Source organism: Ahaetulla prasina, chromosome 4 (genome assembly GCF_028640845.1).
Source record: "Ahaetulla prasina isolate Xishuangbanna chromosome 4, ASM2864084v1, whole genome shotgun sequence".
Classification (NCBI taxonomy): domain Eukaryota; kingdom Metazoa; phylum Chordata; class Lepidosauria; order Squamata; family Colubridae; genus Ahaetulla; species Ahaetulla prasina.
In genome coordinates this window covers 28788529-28806561 of record NC_080542.1, presented here as the reverse complement: position 1 = coordinate 28806561, position 18033 = coordinate 28788529, and the positions used below count along the sequence as shown (strand labels likewise).

The window sequence follows — 18033 nt, the reverse complement described above, 5'->3', positions numbered from 1 at the left end:
TAATTTTTATAATACCAGTTAATGGAAGAGATCAGTTATATTTGTTTTTTTTTAAATAAAATTGCTAGTTCTATTACAAACAACTCTCTATTTTTATGAATTGGATTAAAATACATGACTTAATCTGCACAGCCTGCTATACTAAAATAATGAAGACTTATCTAGGCTAAAACAAAACATTAAGAGACAATAACACAACCAAATTAGGATTTTACTAGTAATAAGAAAACAGAAAAGAAAAGGGCAATGAAAAAAACTGTGAACAAAGATATGTGATTTAAAAAAAGATGAGATTGATATGAGAATGTCAAAAGTGAAATTATCAGATAAGAAAGAGAAATAGACAGCTTGAAATAAACCTGCCAAAATGGACTCCAGCAGACAAGTAAGCTATATGCAAAAGAGCCACGTTTCTCTGTGGTGATGCATGCAGGAAAATTTCAAACACATTTCATTCTCTTCAAAAGTATAAATTTCACTGAATTTGCAATTCTTTCAAACCTCCAAGATATTTTAAAAAGGATCCAACTCCATCCCACTTCTGACTTCTCAGATTAAATTCAAAGATTCTGTTCAAAGCAGCATTATCTCATGTGTTTTATGTAGTAATAAAAGTCATGGAAAATGTATTAATATCTCAAGCATAATTTTAATTACCTTTGTCTGTAAAGGAAAAAAAAAGTTCTTACAAATTTTGTTTAAGGTTAAAGAATTTAGGGCATAACAGAACTCCTGACCAATGCTTATCTTAGTCTGCTTTTTTGTTTCTGCTTACTGTATGCATTACAGGATTCATATAAGACTTATTAATGCTATGTATGCACATTCCTATGAATACTTGAAAACACTGTAGAGATTCAGTTTTTACTATCTTTCTTAAGCTTAAAAATAATAAAAAAAAAGATTATTTATTTAATTATAGCAGCCAAAATAATAATTGTGAAATACTGGGAAACTTTAGATAATACAAAGCCTCCTCAATTGCCACATTAGGAAAAAAAATTACAGAGAAAGTTAAAAAAATGAAAATTTCAGAAACAGGAACCACATTTTTATCCAACATGGTTGGATTTGATGATTTATTTTAATAGCAATTAATTATAATCTGGTATACTTCTTATATATGAAAAATTTTCACATGTAAAGTACCTGACTTTTTATTTAAATACTAATAGATATCTTTGAGTATGTTTTTTAATATATTTTTTTCTATACAAATAGTCCTTGACTTATAACTTCAGGGTGCCCAAAATTTATTTTGCCAAGCAAGACAGTTGTTAAATGAATTTTTCTCCATTTTAGGACCTTTCTTGCCATAGTTGTAAAGTGAATTATTGCAGTTGTTGGGTTAGTAACACGGTTGTTAAGTGAATCTGGCTTCCCCCTTGATTTTGCTTGTCATAAGCTTATGAAAAGTGATCATATGATTCCTGGACACTGCAACCATCATAAATGTGAGTATATTGCCAAGAATTTTGATCACATGGCCACAGGGATGCTGCAACGGTTGTGAAAAACAGTCATGTCACATGTTTCAGTACCTTTGTAACTTTGAATGGTCATTAAATGAACTATTATACTATATTTTTTGGAGTATAAGACGCACCGGAATATAAGACGCAGCTTAGTTTTTGGGGAGGAAAATAGGAGGGGCGGGAATCTGCTTACCAGGTATTCATCTGGCTAGCGTCCTTAGTCTGGTCAGCTTCAGCACATTAGTTTGCTAGTTTTTATCCCCTGCTTGGGGATAAAAAAACAACTGATCTTTGGAGAGAGCAACAATGAGAAAAGCAGGCAAACCAGGCCCTACCTTAGGGCTGAAAAAAACTTCACAGCTGAGAGTCGGAGGGAGCAGGCAAAGTGCTTCACTCCTAGCATCTCATTAGGGCTGAAAAAAAGCTTCCAGCTGAGAGTCGGAGAGAACAGGCAAAGCAGGGAACTGGAGATCGCTTCACTTACTAGCGCCTCGTTAGGGCTGAAAAAAAGCTTCGAAAAGCTACATTCTGAGTATAAGATGCACCCATATTTTCAGCCTCTTTTAGGAGGGAAAAAAGTGTGTCTTATACTCCGAAAAATATGGTATTTGGAGACTAGCTGTATATATATTGCATTTATGTTAATGCAGATACCTGATATTTTAAAAGAAACAATAGATGAACTATTTCTCATTTAAAAAGAAAAGAAACATTGAAGTAGGTGGGGGTTTATTTTTGTTTTTTAAAAAATGTAATGGCTTAAAGCTGAGTTATAAAATAACTCAAATATTCCTCATCACTTACCCTTGCCAAATGCCCTAGTTCCTTTAAGAATTCAAATGAAAACAATAGTTGAACACTAAAAAGTATGATTTCTTCAGGTCTTCCCTAAGGAACTGAACACTGACTTAAAAATTACCTTCTTGTTTGTGCATCTAAATTACTATGTATCAAAATCCCATGGAAATTTGGTGCCCAACAACAACAAAAAAAGACTGATGTAAGATGTTGCTTCTCTTTCTTTCTCTTAAAATAACAATACTATTTAGAGATCAAGAGAAAGTCGGAGGGCTTCTGGATGACTAAGGATCCCCAGGTTTGATCCTAGATAGATCAAGATTCAAACTCAAAGAGTCAAGATGTGTAAATTGCAGAAATGTTAATGGCTTTGTTCTAGGAATAAGAGGGGTTCTTTAAGCTTTGTCCTTGTAATGGGGATGGAAATTGTATTGATCTTAATGCTAGTGTTGAGTGCCCATGTTGTGTGCCTGACTTATAGGTGCAGCATCTTTCATCCATATAATCCATATCACAAGTACCATCATCCAGGAGACCTTATGGTAGGTGGAATTTCATCTCAACTTGGTCCAGTCTCTGAAGACATTACCTTTGAAGTTTATCCCTCACCAGTATTGCCTGGACAATTTATGTAAGGAATATTATTGTTACTTGTTTCTATTTTACTGTATTTGTATTTGCTGAAATAATAGATTATAGCATTGGCATCACAAAATAATAATTAACTGACTTGGTTGAAGTTAAGGAGAGCCTCAGAACAGTATTCTTTTCTCAACTAGGCAAAATAGAGTATGGAATATAAACAGATGTTTAAAGCAAACTTCCAAAATGGAATACCTCCAAATAGGTGATCTTATAGGTGATCCACACCTATAATCCTTAACCATTGCTATACCTTCAGGGCAATATTGTAGGACAAACGACTTGAGAGAGTCTGATTTAAAGCTCTTTTGCATTTTTCCATATATTCCTCTTAAAAATATATACATCAGTTAGTCTTGTACCTAACTAGGGGCCGGGATAGCTCAGGCAGTAGAGAAGCCTGTTATTAGAACACAGAGCCTGCAATTACTGCAGGTTCGAGCCCGGCCCAAGGTTGACTCAGCCTTCCACCCTTTATAAGGTAGGTAAAATGAGGACCCAGATTGTTGGGGGGGGCAATAAGTTGACTTTGTAAAAAAATATACAAATAGAATGAGACTATTGCCCTATACATTGTAAGCCGCCCTGAGTCTTCGGAGAAGGGCGGGATATAAATGTAAACAACAACAAAAATAACTCCTTTAAACGCACTACGATATCTTCAACTAACAATACAAATTGTCTGCAAGAAGATTGCATATTTTTTTTTAACAAAATGACATTATATATGTGGATTCCAGGCATTCCCTGTGTTTATGTCTGAAATCATTTGCATAATTGTCCTGCAGAAATATCTGAGTTCCAACAATAAATATTGGCTTCTTTATCAATGTACACTTGTATGTATATTAATTCTTTATCCTAATGGCTGTTAATTTATTATATCAGAAAGACAGAATTACTTAATTTGGCTGCTAGAGAATAAGTACTGATGAGAATATAAGAATAGAATATCCTTCTGATGTGCAATACTACTCTAATTGTAGTGGAGTTCCTAAGAATTACCAACACATCCTGGCTTTGGCTTATGCAATAAAGGAGATCAATGAAAACCCACAAATCTTACCCAATTTCACCCTGGGCTTTCATATTTATGATAGCTATGACAACGCTCAAAGGACCTATCAGGCCACCATGCTACTTCTATCAGCAACTGAGAGACTGGTTCCCAACTACCTATATAACATCCATAATAAAGTCATAGCTGTTATTGGAGGACTGGATGCTGAAATCTCCCTTCATGTGGCAACTCTCTTGGATATCTATAAGATTCCACAGGTAGGTTGGACAACCTTGCATGCAAATGTCATGGTACTTATAGTGATCTACTTTCACAATATAATTTTGTTTTGCAGCATTAGGTATATTCAAGTAAATGGTTCAGGAGTTGGAAAATTTGACTTAAAAACTTATTTGTTATTGTTTTGGGATTGGTCTTATATTGCCCAATTATTTCATTTATTGCTAATTATTGAAAAAAATTGGCTTTTCTGTATCTAAATAATCTCATGGATTAGACTACAATGATAGGCAGATTTTTGTGATTCAATATCTGCCATTTTCTTACCAAAGTGCATGAACCATACCATAAACAGTTGGTTCATTTATTTCAATGCCCCATATTTCATAAACAGTATAACTATCTTTTTAGCCTGGTCTTAGTGTTAAGGCTTTAAGTTTCAATAAGATTCAATCAAAATCTATCTCAGAAATTAATCTTTAATAAATTAAGATCTATTGTTACCAAAGGGACCAACATTCAGTGATTAATATAACCTGCAATGTTTTCAGTGATAACTTAAAAAGAAATTTCCTTCAAACAAGATGAATCAAGCTCTGCATAAAGAGCTTGATAAGAGCAATTTTTGTTATGTTCATTAATATTTTTGTGATTAATATGGTTAAAGACAAATGTTTTGGAAAACTATCGATGTTTTCATTATCTGTAAAATTTAATTGCACATTCATAAATAGTTATTGTCTCCAGTAAAGTACAAAATATCCAGAATAAGGTCAAAGTTTTTCTTGGTAGACATGATTCCCAATCCCAAATATCCATTAGGTGACAGCTAAAGGAAAATGACAGATCTGCCGTGATTCAATTCAGATTTTTTTCTATTTTCTCAACTGACGATTGCATTGTTTAATCTACAAGCTATTATATTTAGCTAAGATGTTACAGTGTGAAAGCATTTTCTAAACTATTATTCTTATTCCTAAATTTGAAAAATCCTATGACTTGCACTCATCCTTTCAAATGTGGTTCCTGGACCAAAGAGTTTTTGGTCCAGGAATCACATTTTTAAAAACATTTCTGAAGAAGCATTTTCCTTTAATTTCCAGCTGATACCTGTTTCTACGTGCAGCAAGAGCCATCATCCTCATTTCAGTAATTTAAGCATGCAAACACATGAACTTACAGAGACAACAATCAGTGTATTGATATGAATGTAGAGTTAGTGGATATTTATATATAGCAGTTTGACCTATCAATTTTTGGAATTGCTTGTCCTTGGTCATCTGTGTTGCTTATCTGGATGTTAGTTAACAGGAACAAGAGAAGAGAAGATATTCTTAAAGCTGATTTTCTGTCTTTAACTTTCCATTGTTGTTTTTGAATGGTATATAAGTAGAACTTATTTCTTTGTGTCTATTTATCACTAATTTCTTCTAGAAGCTTTCTTGCTTTCTCATACTTGGCTTAATATAAAATGTATACTACTTCCAGGTGAAACTATCTCTGTTGTGAAATTTAAAGAATTCCATGTCTTTTGACTACCAGCTGACAATCATGAGTATATTCTATAAAGTTTTTACTTTGTCATACATGATCGAGTCAAATCAATCAGATCAAATCTTTATTACATACATTCATAGGGTAGTCCTTACATTATATGTTGTGAAAATATGCTTTGCCTTCTTAGCTAAAGAATCTTTGGGAATGCATAGGAGATTTTGAAAATATATTGTTATCTTGTGCGCTACAGAGATCCAAGGAGGTTTTAGTAAACTTTTGATTGTTTCTTAAATGTTTTAGATATATGACAGAACATTTTTTCTCCCCAACATTTCCTTATGAAATTAACATTTTTATTATTTTTAAATATATTTTTATTAAACATTTTCCTTTATTATACATCACATGTCCAGCTTTGCAATGACAGTGTACTGGTTGTATCAAGTCCTTTTTAAATATATATAGTATTAAACTCCCTGAATATAACCATTATTCTTGTAGTCATACAATATAGTATCTTTTAAATACATAATGTGGTACATCATAGTTATAACATTATTTTCATAGTTGTACCATAACACTCTATACATTTATCACTCTATATGTTTTAATCTATAATCATGTACAATCTGATTTTTATTCTTATATAGCAAAAGATATTGCGGGGAAAAACAACTTCTCTAACTTGAACTGTTTTGATTCACCATCAACTATAGAAATTTACACTTTTAAAAATTTATATCAGTATAAAAATCCCTTGTCCATCTGCAAGTAGACTAAACTACCAGATATACCTGTGCATGTCTGCCAACAAGGATTGTAACAGTATATCCTCTTTCGATACTTTGAAAATGTGAAGCAGCAATTACCCATCACCTACAAATCTACTGCTTGGTTTTAGATACATTCATATCAGTAATTCCTCCAGTTCTGGAGCATCACTGAATGGCAATCAACAGACTTCCAACATCGTCCATGCAGTTATGCCTTCCACACCTACAAATTCCAGAAACAGAATTTCAGGGAATTTTCAGCTCAAGGAGGCAGGCAAGGCTTTTTAAAAGGGTTGGTATAAGGATTATTAATTCAATATACTGTGTGTTGATTGTTTTGAACACTTGAAAATGTTTTCTAGATGCTGCTCTTATCTCCTTTGCCTGTTTCTCTCTAGCTCATTTATGGCTCTGCTCCAATAATGAATGATAAAACTCCAGGCCTTTCCTTTTATCAGATGGTTCCCCCAGAAGAACTTCAGCACAAAGGGATTCTCTCGCTGCTCCTGCATTTTAATTGGACATGGATTGGGATTCTTATCATGGATAATGACCAGGGAGAAAAATTTGTAGAAACAATTATTCCTCTTTTTTCCAAAAATGGGATTTGTGTTCCTTTCACTCACAGATTCCCCAAAGTAACTGATTTCAGTAAAGTTGAACAAGTGATTAATCAGGCAGGAAAAATCTATAATGTTATCATGGATAATAAGGCGAATGCAGTGGTGTATAATGGAGAATCTTTTGCAATGGGAAATTTGTTATGGCTTCAGCATATTCCAAACATATTAGAGGTGAAAAATAAAACCAAAGGTATTGTTTGGATTTTGACAACACAGATGGAATTCAGTTTAATCCCTGTTCAACGTGCTTGGGATCTCAGAATAATTGATGGTGCCCTTTCCTTCACAGTGCATTCTACTGCTCTACCAGAATTTAGATCCTTTGCTAAGAAACAAAACCCCTTCAGTGCAAATAAAGATACGTTTATCATACAGTTCTGGCAAGAAGCCTTTGACTGTGTATTCCCAGATACAACTATGAGTGATGTAAAGGAGAATATTTGCAACGGTAAAGAGAATTTGGAGAGCCTTCCTGGGACTCTTTTTGAAATGGACATGACTGGCCACAGCTACAGCATCTACAATGCTGTTCATGCCATAGCTCATGCTTTACATGCTCCGTCCTCCTCTAGAAATACTGGCAGAATAATGATGAGTAGAGGAGGAAGGAAGATTCATAGTCAAGACTTCTGGAAGGTAATATTCTTATTAGGAAAAATATATGATTGGTGGGGATCCTGAAGCTCTATTTTGACTTATGTCCCATGTTTTACAATAAAAAAAATAAAATTATGCTTCTTTCATTATACTGAACTTTATTTATTCTCTCTATTTTAAGACTATTTTCTACTTTATTATTATTTTATTATTATTATTTATTAGATTTTTATACCGCCCTTCTCCCGAAGGACTCAGGGCGGTTTACAGCCAGAATAAAAACAATAGCAGTGTACAATTAAAACAAAAATTAAAAAACTTATTATATAATTGGCTGAGATTTAAAACATTTAAAACCTAAAAACCCTTAAAATTCATCTAAAAATTTAAAATTTAAGCCAGCCCCGCGCGAGTAAATAAATACGTCTTCAGCTTGCGGCGAAAGGTCCGAAGGTCAGGCAATTGGCGCAAGCCAGGGGGAAGTTCGTTCCAGAGGGTAGGAGCCCCCACAGAGAAGGATCTTCCCCTGGGGCCGCCAGGCGACATTGCTTGGTGGACGGCACCCTGAGAAGTATACTGAAAAATACTGAATTATTTTGGGACTGTTCTTCTGTTATTTATCTCATAATTACATGAGACTTTAGAAAGCTTATTTTCTAACTCCCATGATTCTTGAAAATATATTTTTTTTCTTTGTGTCTTTATGATTCTCTGATCTAGAAGTCAGAATTACTCCAGTGTGGTAAACATTTTTTCTGTTAAGCAAAATATTAGGGAAAAGTCAGGGGAGCATTAATCATAACCCTTAGATCTGTCTCATTTTTTAATAAAAATAATTTGGGCTCTCCTATTGATTCTTTTAATTCATATGCTTGATTCTATTTTTTCTTCAGTTTCAATGTAATGAGGTGGGGAAAAGGACCTACAATACAATCTACTGTGAAAATTATCAACATGGAGACTGGTAATATTAGTCTGTCCAAATAGCAATAGCACTTAAACTTATATACCGCTTCATAGTGCTTTTACAGCCCTCTCTAAGCAGTTTACAGAGTCAGCATGTTGTCCCCAGCAATCTGGGTTCTCATTTTACCCACCTCAGAAGGATAGAAGGCTGAGTCAAATTTGAGCTGGTGAGATTTGAACTGCCAGATTGCAGCTAGCAGTCAGCTGAAGTAGCCTACAGTGCTGCACTCTAACCACTGCATCACCTCGGCTCTTATTTGTATTTTTCCTTTCAATTTAGTTCCACTATTTTTTAAGAAATGTCAATTTTAACAATGGTGATGGGGAACCAGTATCCTTTGATCAGAATGGGATTGTGGCAACTGGATTTGATATTCTAAACCTGGTAGCTTTCCCAAACAATTCATTTCTTCACATGAAAGTTGGAAATGTGGATCCTTCAGCATCTCCAGATAAAATATTAACCATCAATGATGACATGATTACATGGCACAGCTGGTTTAAACAGGTAGGATTTATTGTACTTGATTCTGAATAAACATGTTTTTTTAAATTTAATATGTAAACTCATATTATTGGACAAAAGAAAAGTCTTATATAAAGTTTTCATATAAGCAACTTCTAGGTCTAATTATCATATGTGAATATCGGTGAAATAAATATTTAACAGTTTTAGGTGTTAGCTTGTGGAACATCATATTTCATGATGTAATAATAAGAAAATAATATTTCATTCCCAGCCCACTGGTGCCCCTACCACACCTAGGAATCCAGGGTTTTTTGTCTTTCCCCAAATTATTACTGTACTTGTTTAATCTAAAAACAAGTATATTCCACTGAGTTTGTACAATGTAAAAATGTTTTCCAAATGATTACTCCTATCCCTAATCTGGAATGATGCCCATGACATGCTTTCATCATTTTAAATGAGGACAATAAACTAAAAAGCTTCTAGATGTATAAATTTCCTCTTTAATTTCCAGGTGATACCTATCTCTGTCTGCAGTGAGAGCTGTTATCCTGGTTCCAGCAAAAAGGTGAGGGAAGGAGAGGATTTTTGCTGTTATGACTGCCAGCTATGTCCAGAAGGGAGAGTTTCAACTGAGAATGGTAAGAGATATTGTTGTGTCTGCGCCCCCCAAGCCGGGCCTCCGGGCAGAAAATGACTTGGAAAGTGAGGGGGAAGGGCTGTCAGGACTTGCCTCGGGAGCACCAGCTTCCCTGGCTCAGCTCCAGGAGCCAGAGGCAGGCCAGGTGTAGCAGATAACGAGGCCTCCGTCCCCTAACTCTTTCCCCCCCAGGCCACGCCTCCAGACCCAGGTGATGGCAATCAGGCCTGGCTGGATCCTAGGTTTCATAGGCAGGAGAGGTGGGAACAACAGAAGCAGGGCTGGTGCAGGCCTAGGAAGTGCTGAGTCATGGAGCCACACCCCACAGGATATAAAGGCAGCAAGAGCTGCTGTGCCTCTTCGTAGCAGGCAAATTAACTGCTTAACTAAAGTAGTTTGTTCCTGGGTGACTCATCGGCATCGAGGGAGATAACAGAGACACTTGGCAGCGCTCACTATTTTGCCAGAGCTGATAGTGCCAGCTAATTAAGCCATCGCTCAGACGGAGGTGAGGGGGGACAGAACAGATATTCATCACCTCCTCACTATTTTTTCTAAAGAAAGAAAGGAGTAAATTTTGATAAAATTGAACATGGCATGGGCCGCTATAATATGCACAAGATACTTACTAAAACTGTGGGTTCATCATTTCAGTTCTTGGGAAGATTCGATTAAAAATGATCATTAATTTTCAGTGAGGATGATGGTTACCAGCTTTTCATTTATACATGGGCTGTCATCCAGGCTTTTATGAAACATTACCGCAATTGTGTATTAATCTCTGAACTCATTTTAGATCATTTTTCTACATCTTCTAAAGTCCCGATCTGCTGGACTATAATTATAGTCATACACAATTAATATTGTGAAAATAACTGAAGTCCAGTAGCTCTGGAATGTAATTTGAAATTTAAAGTTATTTATTTATGACCAGCAACATTAAATAATAAAATGAGCAATAAAAAAAGTAAATGCAATCAGGATCAAGAAAGAAAAGTGGGTGAAGTTATATATTAGCAATTATAAAATAAATCAAATATGGTACACTCTAAGCAATTTACTACTATAATATCCTGATTATTAGTATAATACTAATAAAACTAATACAATACTACAATTCATTAAAATATATGTTCTCTAGAAATTATTAGAAAATAACTAAGCAAAGTATTAATAAGAATAAGGATCTTCAGTTCTTTAATTGCTTTTTCCTTATTATTGTAGCGGCACAAAAATTTGCTACTGCAAGACTACTGGCTGGATTTGAATACTAAATAGAAACATCTATTTATTTTCACCAGTGATTCACTTTAATCATACACTGTTGTTCTTACATTTAGCAAGCAAACATTTAGCAAGTTCAAATTTTTATAAGTATTCCATTATTCAATCTTTTTATTATATATTTCTTTTCAATCAACAAACATATGATAAATCCTCTTTTTCACATACTGTCAAACCCTTAGAAGCCAAGAGAATCAGAAGACTAAAACCACTTGAACTTCTAGGTTGATGTTTATCTCTAATAGATTAAAGGAATAAAATCTTGAAAGCCTACTATCATGATTCTCCATATCAATTTATGCCTACTGTAATTAGATATAAACTGGAATCTCTTCTGTAACGGACTGTCTCCCCTCTTCCCCTTGCACTCGGGGTCTTTTAGACATTCTACCACACAACTTCTCTCATTAGACTCACTCTCCATTTCCACTATGAATTTTATGATCCCTACCTCACCCACAGCACAGGGGAGAAGTACATGTATGTCCTCAAGAACAGCAGAAAGTCTGAAAGAGAAGAGACTGTTCTATCTGAGTCAGAAACTTATAAGATGGGGATATGGCAGCAATAACCTCCCTCATAATCAAAATCTGCCAAGGCAAGGGGCAATTAAAAAAAATTCAAATGGGAATCATTTTCTCCAGCATATAAGAGACACAGGATACTGCAGGCTTTCAAGAAAGTGGTAAAGTGGCTTATCCCCAGACATTGAACCAGAATGATTAGAGTCCCTATTTTATGAGAATACAACAAAACTAGTATGACAATTACATTTAAAGAATATTTTGATAATCTTAATATTACATAGATTACTAAAAATAAAGATTATATAATTATAAATTAACTTTATTATTATGCAATCTTGGATAGATATACAGAATATGTATGAAAAAAAATGACATCATTTCTTCTTTATCAGACAAAAATGAATGTTCCAGATGCGAAGACAAATTCTATCCGAACAAGAAACGGAATTTTTGTATTCCCAAAAGTATTAGTTTCTTGACCTACAAAGAACCATTGGGAATCAGTTTAGCCTGCCTTGCACATTCTTTTTCTTTGACTACTGTTCTTGTGCTTGGAGCATTTATAAGACACCATGATACTCCCATTGTGGTAGCCAACAACCGGGACCTGACTTATACTCTCCTCATTGCCCTCCTGCTCTGCTTCCTTTCAGCACTGCTGTTCATTGGCCAACCAGGAAAATTTACCTGTCTCCTAAGACAAACAGCTTTTGGTGTGGTCTTCTCAGTGGCTGTTTCTTCTGTTTTGGCAAAAACAATCACAGTGGTTTTGGCTTTTATGGCCACCAAACCAGGATCCAGAATGAGGAAATGGGTGGGGAAAAAATTAACTAATTCTATTATTGTTTCCTGCTCTCTGATTCAAGCAGGCATTTGTACTTTCTGGCTGATATTCGCTCCTCCATTCCCAGATGTTGATATGTTCTCAGTTACTGAAGAAATTATCCTGCAATGTAATGAAGGCTCTGTGACCATGTTTTATTGTGTCCTTGGCTACATGGGTTTCTTGGCTCTCATCAGCTTCACTACAGCTTTTCTTGCCAGGAAATTGCCTGACAGTTTCAATGAAGCCAAATTCATCACCTTTAGCATGTTGGTCTTTTGCAGTGTTTGGTTGTCCTTTGTCCCAGCATACCTGAGCTCCAAAGGGAAATACATGGTAGCTGTGGAAATCTTTTCCATCTTGACCTCTAGTGCTGGGCTTTTGGGTTGCATCTTTTTCCCCAAATGCTATATCATTGTGTTTCGACCTGACCTGAACAACAGGGAACAACTAATGAGAAAAAAGGACTGATTAATATAATCACTCTTGTATTCTCTTTTGAATTTTAATATAAATGTTTCATTCTTATACAATACAGAATATTCATAAACTGTGCCTTTCTGATAGTATTTATATATATATTTTCTGCATTTTCTAAATATTCTAATATTTAATTAAAGGAGAATGATGCATCCCATGTTTTTTATCTGTTTTTGATGCTTTATTTTGTTTTCAGTATCTTTTCTGAAGAACAATAACTTTTTGTTCCATTATTATTTATTTACTGATGAGAAGGAATTTCAGTGACTGTATTGTTAGTATAGAATAATGTATCACCTTCCTGGAATTTGTTAGAAACCAATTACTGAAATGGATACATGATTTAATAAACCTTGAATGAGACTAGTGGTTAAATGGTCTAATATATTCAAGGGTCAGTTAGTGACTGGAAGATCATACCTCAGTTTGGTGGGGCTATTTGAACAGGAGAACTGTGAAGAAGTATCTGTCAATAATAGATGCCATGATGTTTATTTGAAAATGCAAAGGAGTTGCAAATGGTTTAAATTCTGGATCTAAAGTCTAATGTATCATTTTTACTAAGTCTGTAACTAACAACTATGAAGTACAGCTAGCATGCCTATTGCCTAGAGTATAATCAGTACAAGATTCTTGCTGTATCAGTAACAGCCTGACAGCTGGATAATTTCTTAGCAACAACATTGTCTTCCCTCTGTATGTAGTAGCTGGAAGGACTTGACATCTTGCTTTCCTATTCAAAGAATAGAATAGAATAGAATAGAATTTTTTTATTGGCCAAGTGTGATTGGACACACAAGGAATTTGTCTTGGTGCATATGCTCTCAGTGTACATAAAAGAATAGATACGTTCATCAAGGTACAACATTTACAACACAATTGATGATCAATATATCAATATAAATCATAAGGATTGCCAGCAACAAGTTATAGTCATACAGTCATAAGTGGAAAGAGATTGGTGATGGGAACTATGAAACGATTAATAAGAGGGTGCCAAACATTATTAATTACTTAGTTACAGCTTTATTGGAATGTGGAAAGACGGATGTGGCAAAAACATGCTGCCTGGGGAATAGTCAGATAAAAGATAGCTACACAGCTACACAGTGGGCTAGGAAAGGACCCTCCTTAAATGATGGTAGAAGAATTGTATTTTCATACCTGAAAAGTCTTAATAATGTTATTGTTAGTTGCGAAGTCATGTCCAACCCATCATGACCCCATGGACAATGTTCCTCCAGGCCTTCCTATCCTTACCATCCTCTGGAGTCCATTTAAACTCACGCCTACTGCTTCAGTGACTCCATCCAGCCACCTCATTCTCTGTCGTCCCTTTCTTCTTTTGCCCTCAATTTTTCCCAGCATGAGGCTCTTCTCCAGTGAGTCCTTCCTTCTCATTAGGTGGCCAAAGTATTTCAGTTTCATCTTCAGGATCTGGCCTTCTAAAGAGCAGTCAGGGTTGATCTTCTCTAGGACTGACCAGTTTGATCCCCTTGCAGTCCAAGGGACTCGCAGGAGTCTTCTCCAGCACCATAGTTCAAAGGCCTCAATTCTTTGGCACTCAGCGTTTTTTATGGTCCAACCTTCACAGCCATACATTGCAACTGGAAAAACCATAGCCTTGACTATATGCACTTTTGTTGTCAGAGGGATGTCTCTGTTTTTTAGTACGCTCTCTAGATTTGCCATAGCTTTCCTCCCCAGGAGCAAGCGTCTTTTAATTTCTTGGCTGCAGTCCCCATCTGTGGTGATCTTGGAGCCCAGGAAAATAAAATCTGTCACTATCTCCATTTCTTCCCCATCTATCTGCCAGGAATTGAGAGGGCCAGATGCCATGATCTTAGTTTTCTTAATGTTGAGTTTCAAGCCAACTTTAGCATTCTCCTCCTTCACTTGCATCAAGAGGCTTTTTAGTTCCTCTTCGATTTCTGCCATTAGAGTGGTATCATCTGCATACCTGAGGTTATTGATATTTCTCCCGGCAATCTTAATTCCAACTTTTGATTCATCCAGCCCCGCCTTTCTCATGATGTGCTTTGCATATAAGTTAAATAGGCAGAGAGATAGTATACAGCCTTGCCAGACTCCTTTCCCAGTTTTGAACAAATCAGTGGTTCTGTGTCCAGTTCTCATTGTTGCTTCTTGACCCGCATACAGGTTTCTCAAGAGACAGATAAGATGATCTGGTATGCCCATCTTTTAAGAACTTGCCACAATTTGTTGTGATCCACACAATCAAAGGCTTTAGCATAGTCAATGAAGTAGAAGTAGATGTTTTTCTGGAACTCCCTAGCTTTCTCCATGGTCCAGCATATGTTGGCAATTTGATCTCTAGTTCTTCTGCCTCTTCAAAATCCTGCCTGTACTTCTGGTAGTTCTCGATCCACATACTGCTGGAGCCTAGCTTGTAGGATTTTAAGCATAACCTTACTAGCATGTGAAATAGAATAGAATAGAATTTTATTGGCCAAGTGTGATTGGACACACAAGGAATTTGTCTTGGTGCATATGCTCTCAGTGTACATAAAAGAAAAGATACGTTCATCAAGGTACAACATTTACAACACAATTGATGAGTGCAATGGTGCGATAGTTTGAACATTCTTTGACATTTCCTTCCTTTGGAATTGGAATGTAAACTGACCTTTTTCAATCCTGTGGCCAGTGCTGAGTTTTCCCAATTTGCTGACAAATTGAATGTAGCACTTTTACTGCATCGTCTTTTGAGATTTTGAATAGCTCAGCTTTGTCACCTCCACTAGCTTTGTTGTTGCTCATATTTCCTAAGGCCCATTTGACTTCACATTCTAGGATGTCTGGTTCAAGGTCAGTGACCACCCCATCGTGGTTATCAGGGATGTTAAGCTCGTTCTTGTATAGTTCTTCTGTGCAATTTTGCCACCTCTTCTTAATCTCTTCTGCTTCTGTTAGGTCCCTGCCACTTTGGTCCTTTATCATGCCCATCTTTGCATGAAACATTCCCTTTGTATCTCCATTTTTTTTTGAAGAGATCTCTGGTCCTCCCTATTCTATTGTTTTCTTCTATTTCTTTGCATTGTTCATTTAAGAATGTATTCTTATCTCTTCTAGCTATTCTCTGGAATTCTGCATTCAGAATGGGTGTATATTTCTCTTTCTCCCTTGCCTTTCGCTTCCCTTCTTTCCTCAGTTATTTGCAAAGCTTCCTCATACTTTTGCTTTCTTGCCTTTCTTTTTTCTTTGGGATGGTTTTAGTTGCTACCTCTTGTACAATGTTGCGAACCTCTGTCCATAGTTCTTCAGGCACTCTGTCTATCAGATCTAATTCCTTAAATCTATTTGTCACCTCTACTGTTCTACACCTCTATTCATCAGGGATATGATTTAGTTCATACTTGAGTGGCCAGGGGCTTTTCCCTACTTTCTTCAGTTTAAGCCTAAATTTTGCAAGGAGAAGGTCATGATCTGAGCCACAGTGAGCTCCTGGTCTTGTTTTTACTGACTGTATAGAGCTTCTCCATCTTTGGCTGCAGAGCACATAGTCAATCTAATTTCTGTGTTGACTGTCTGGTGATGTCCATGTGTAACGTCGTCTCTTGGTTTGTTGGAAAAGAGTGTTTGCTATGACCATCGTAATATCTTGACAGAATTCTATCAGCCTGTACCCTGCTTCATTTTGTACTCCAAGGCTAAACTTGCCTGTTATTCTGGTTATCTTTTGGCTTCCTACTTTAGCATTCCAATCCCTGATGATGATAAGGACATCTTTTTTAGTGTTAATTCTATAAGGTGCTGTAGGGCTTTATAGAACTGGTCAATTTCATCCTCTTCAGCACCAGTGGTTGGGGCATAGACGTGGACTACTGTGATATTTAATGGTTTGCTTTGGATTCAAACTGAGATTATTGCTTTTCCTACTCTTTTATTGATTATGAGGGCTACTCCATTTCTTCTGAGGGATTCTTGCCCGCAGTAGTATACCTGATGGTCATCTGAATTAAATTCACCCATTCCTGTCCATTTTAGTTCATTGATTCCTAAGATGTCAATGTTCAGTCTTGTCATCTCATGTTTGACCACGTGCAGCTTACCTTGATTCATGAATCTTACATTTTCTATGGAGAAAAAATCTTTACAGCATCGGACTTTCCTTTCACCACCAGATACATTCACAGCTGAGCATCCTTTCAGCTTTGGCCCAGTCACTTCATTCTTTCTAGTGCTACTAGTACTAGGCCTCTGCTCTTCCCCAGTAGCATATTGGACACCTTCCGACCTGAGGGGCTCATCTTCTGACATCATATCTTTTTTCCTCTTCGTACTGTCCATGGGATTTTTATGGCAAAGATACTAGAGTGGGTTACCATTTCCTTCTCCAGTGGATCACGTTTGGTCAAAACTCTCTGCTATGACCTGTCCATCTTGGGTGTCCCTGCATGGCATAGCTCATAGCTTCATTGAGCTACGCAAGCCTCTTCGCCACGACAAGGCAGTAATCCACGAAGGGGTTAATAATGTAGTCTTAGAATAAAATAGAATTAGCTTATCTAGTCGTGTTTTTCTCTCTGATCTGACCTCACCCTTGTTACAACTTCAAAAATAAACATAAATTCAGATGTATTTCTTGCCTAATACTATATATCACCTAGCTGTACCAACAGAACAGAGTCATTTATCTATACAATTCTACTCTTGCCTCCCCATGCTCTCAGTAGGAGAACAAGCTATACATGAAACCATGGGAGCCACAATCTGGGACATTAGCCACTGTAGCCTAATAGCTCTGTGTTAACCTTTTGACTGTTAATTGCTTAAAGTATCCACAATAGCTTGTAAACTCATTGTAGGTATTGAATAGCAAAAGATTATTTGGTTGTTATTTATACCAGCAACTTCAACTATTATTTCATAAATTCTATTGATTGAATGTTAATTGAAGTTTTATTTTGGACTCTCTAAATGGATGTCTTATTAAAAATCCATAGCACTTGATGCTATTTGTATTGCCACTCTAAAAGTCCTTAGTTCATGGCAATGGACACAATACATTTGATTGCAATACTTGATTCATTCAAGTATTGCAATCAAGTCCATTCATACCTGAAGTTGGGAATTGGCAGACATGAGCTGCAAGTGAAGTTAAGAGGAGTATTATCCTACAATAATTGAAAAACTACTTGTTTGTAGGTAATCTTAGACATTGGACCAATAAATTTA

The 18033-nt window shown here is 36.0% G+C and overlaps 1 protein-coding gene across 1 annotated transcript; it reads left to right on the top strand.

Moving 5' to 3' along the window:
- The first annotated feature begins 367 nt into the window (after window positions 1-367).
- Window positions 368-12825, top strand: LOC131198098 (vomeronasal type-2 receptor 26-like). Its single transcript, XM_058182607.1, has 8 exons — window positions 368-385; window positions 2357-2475; window positions 2755-2904; window positions 3902-4193; window positions 6824-7684; window positions 8892-9119; window positions 9595-9721; window positions 11924-12825. Exons 1-8 carry the CDS (start codon window positions 368-370, stop codon window positions 12823-12825), a joined length of 2697 nt encoding a protein of 898 aa, XP_058038590.1.
- Window positions 12826-18033: the final 5208 nt, after the last annotated feature.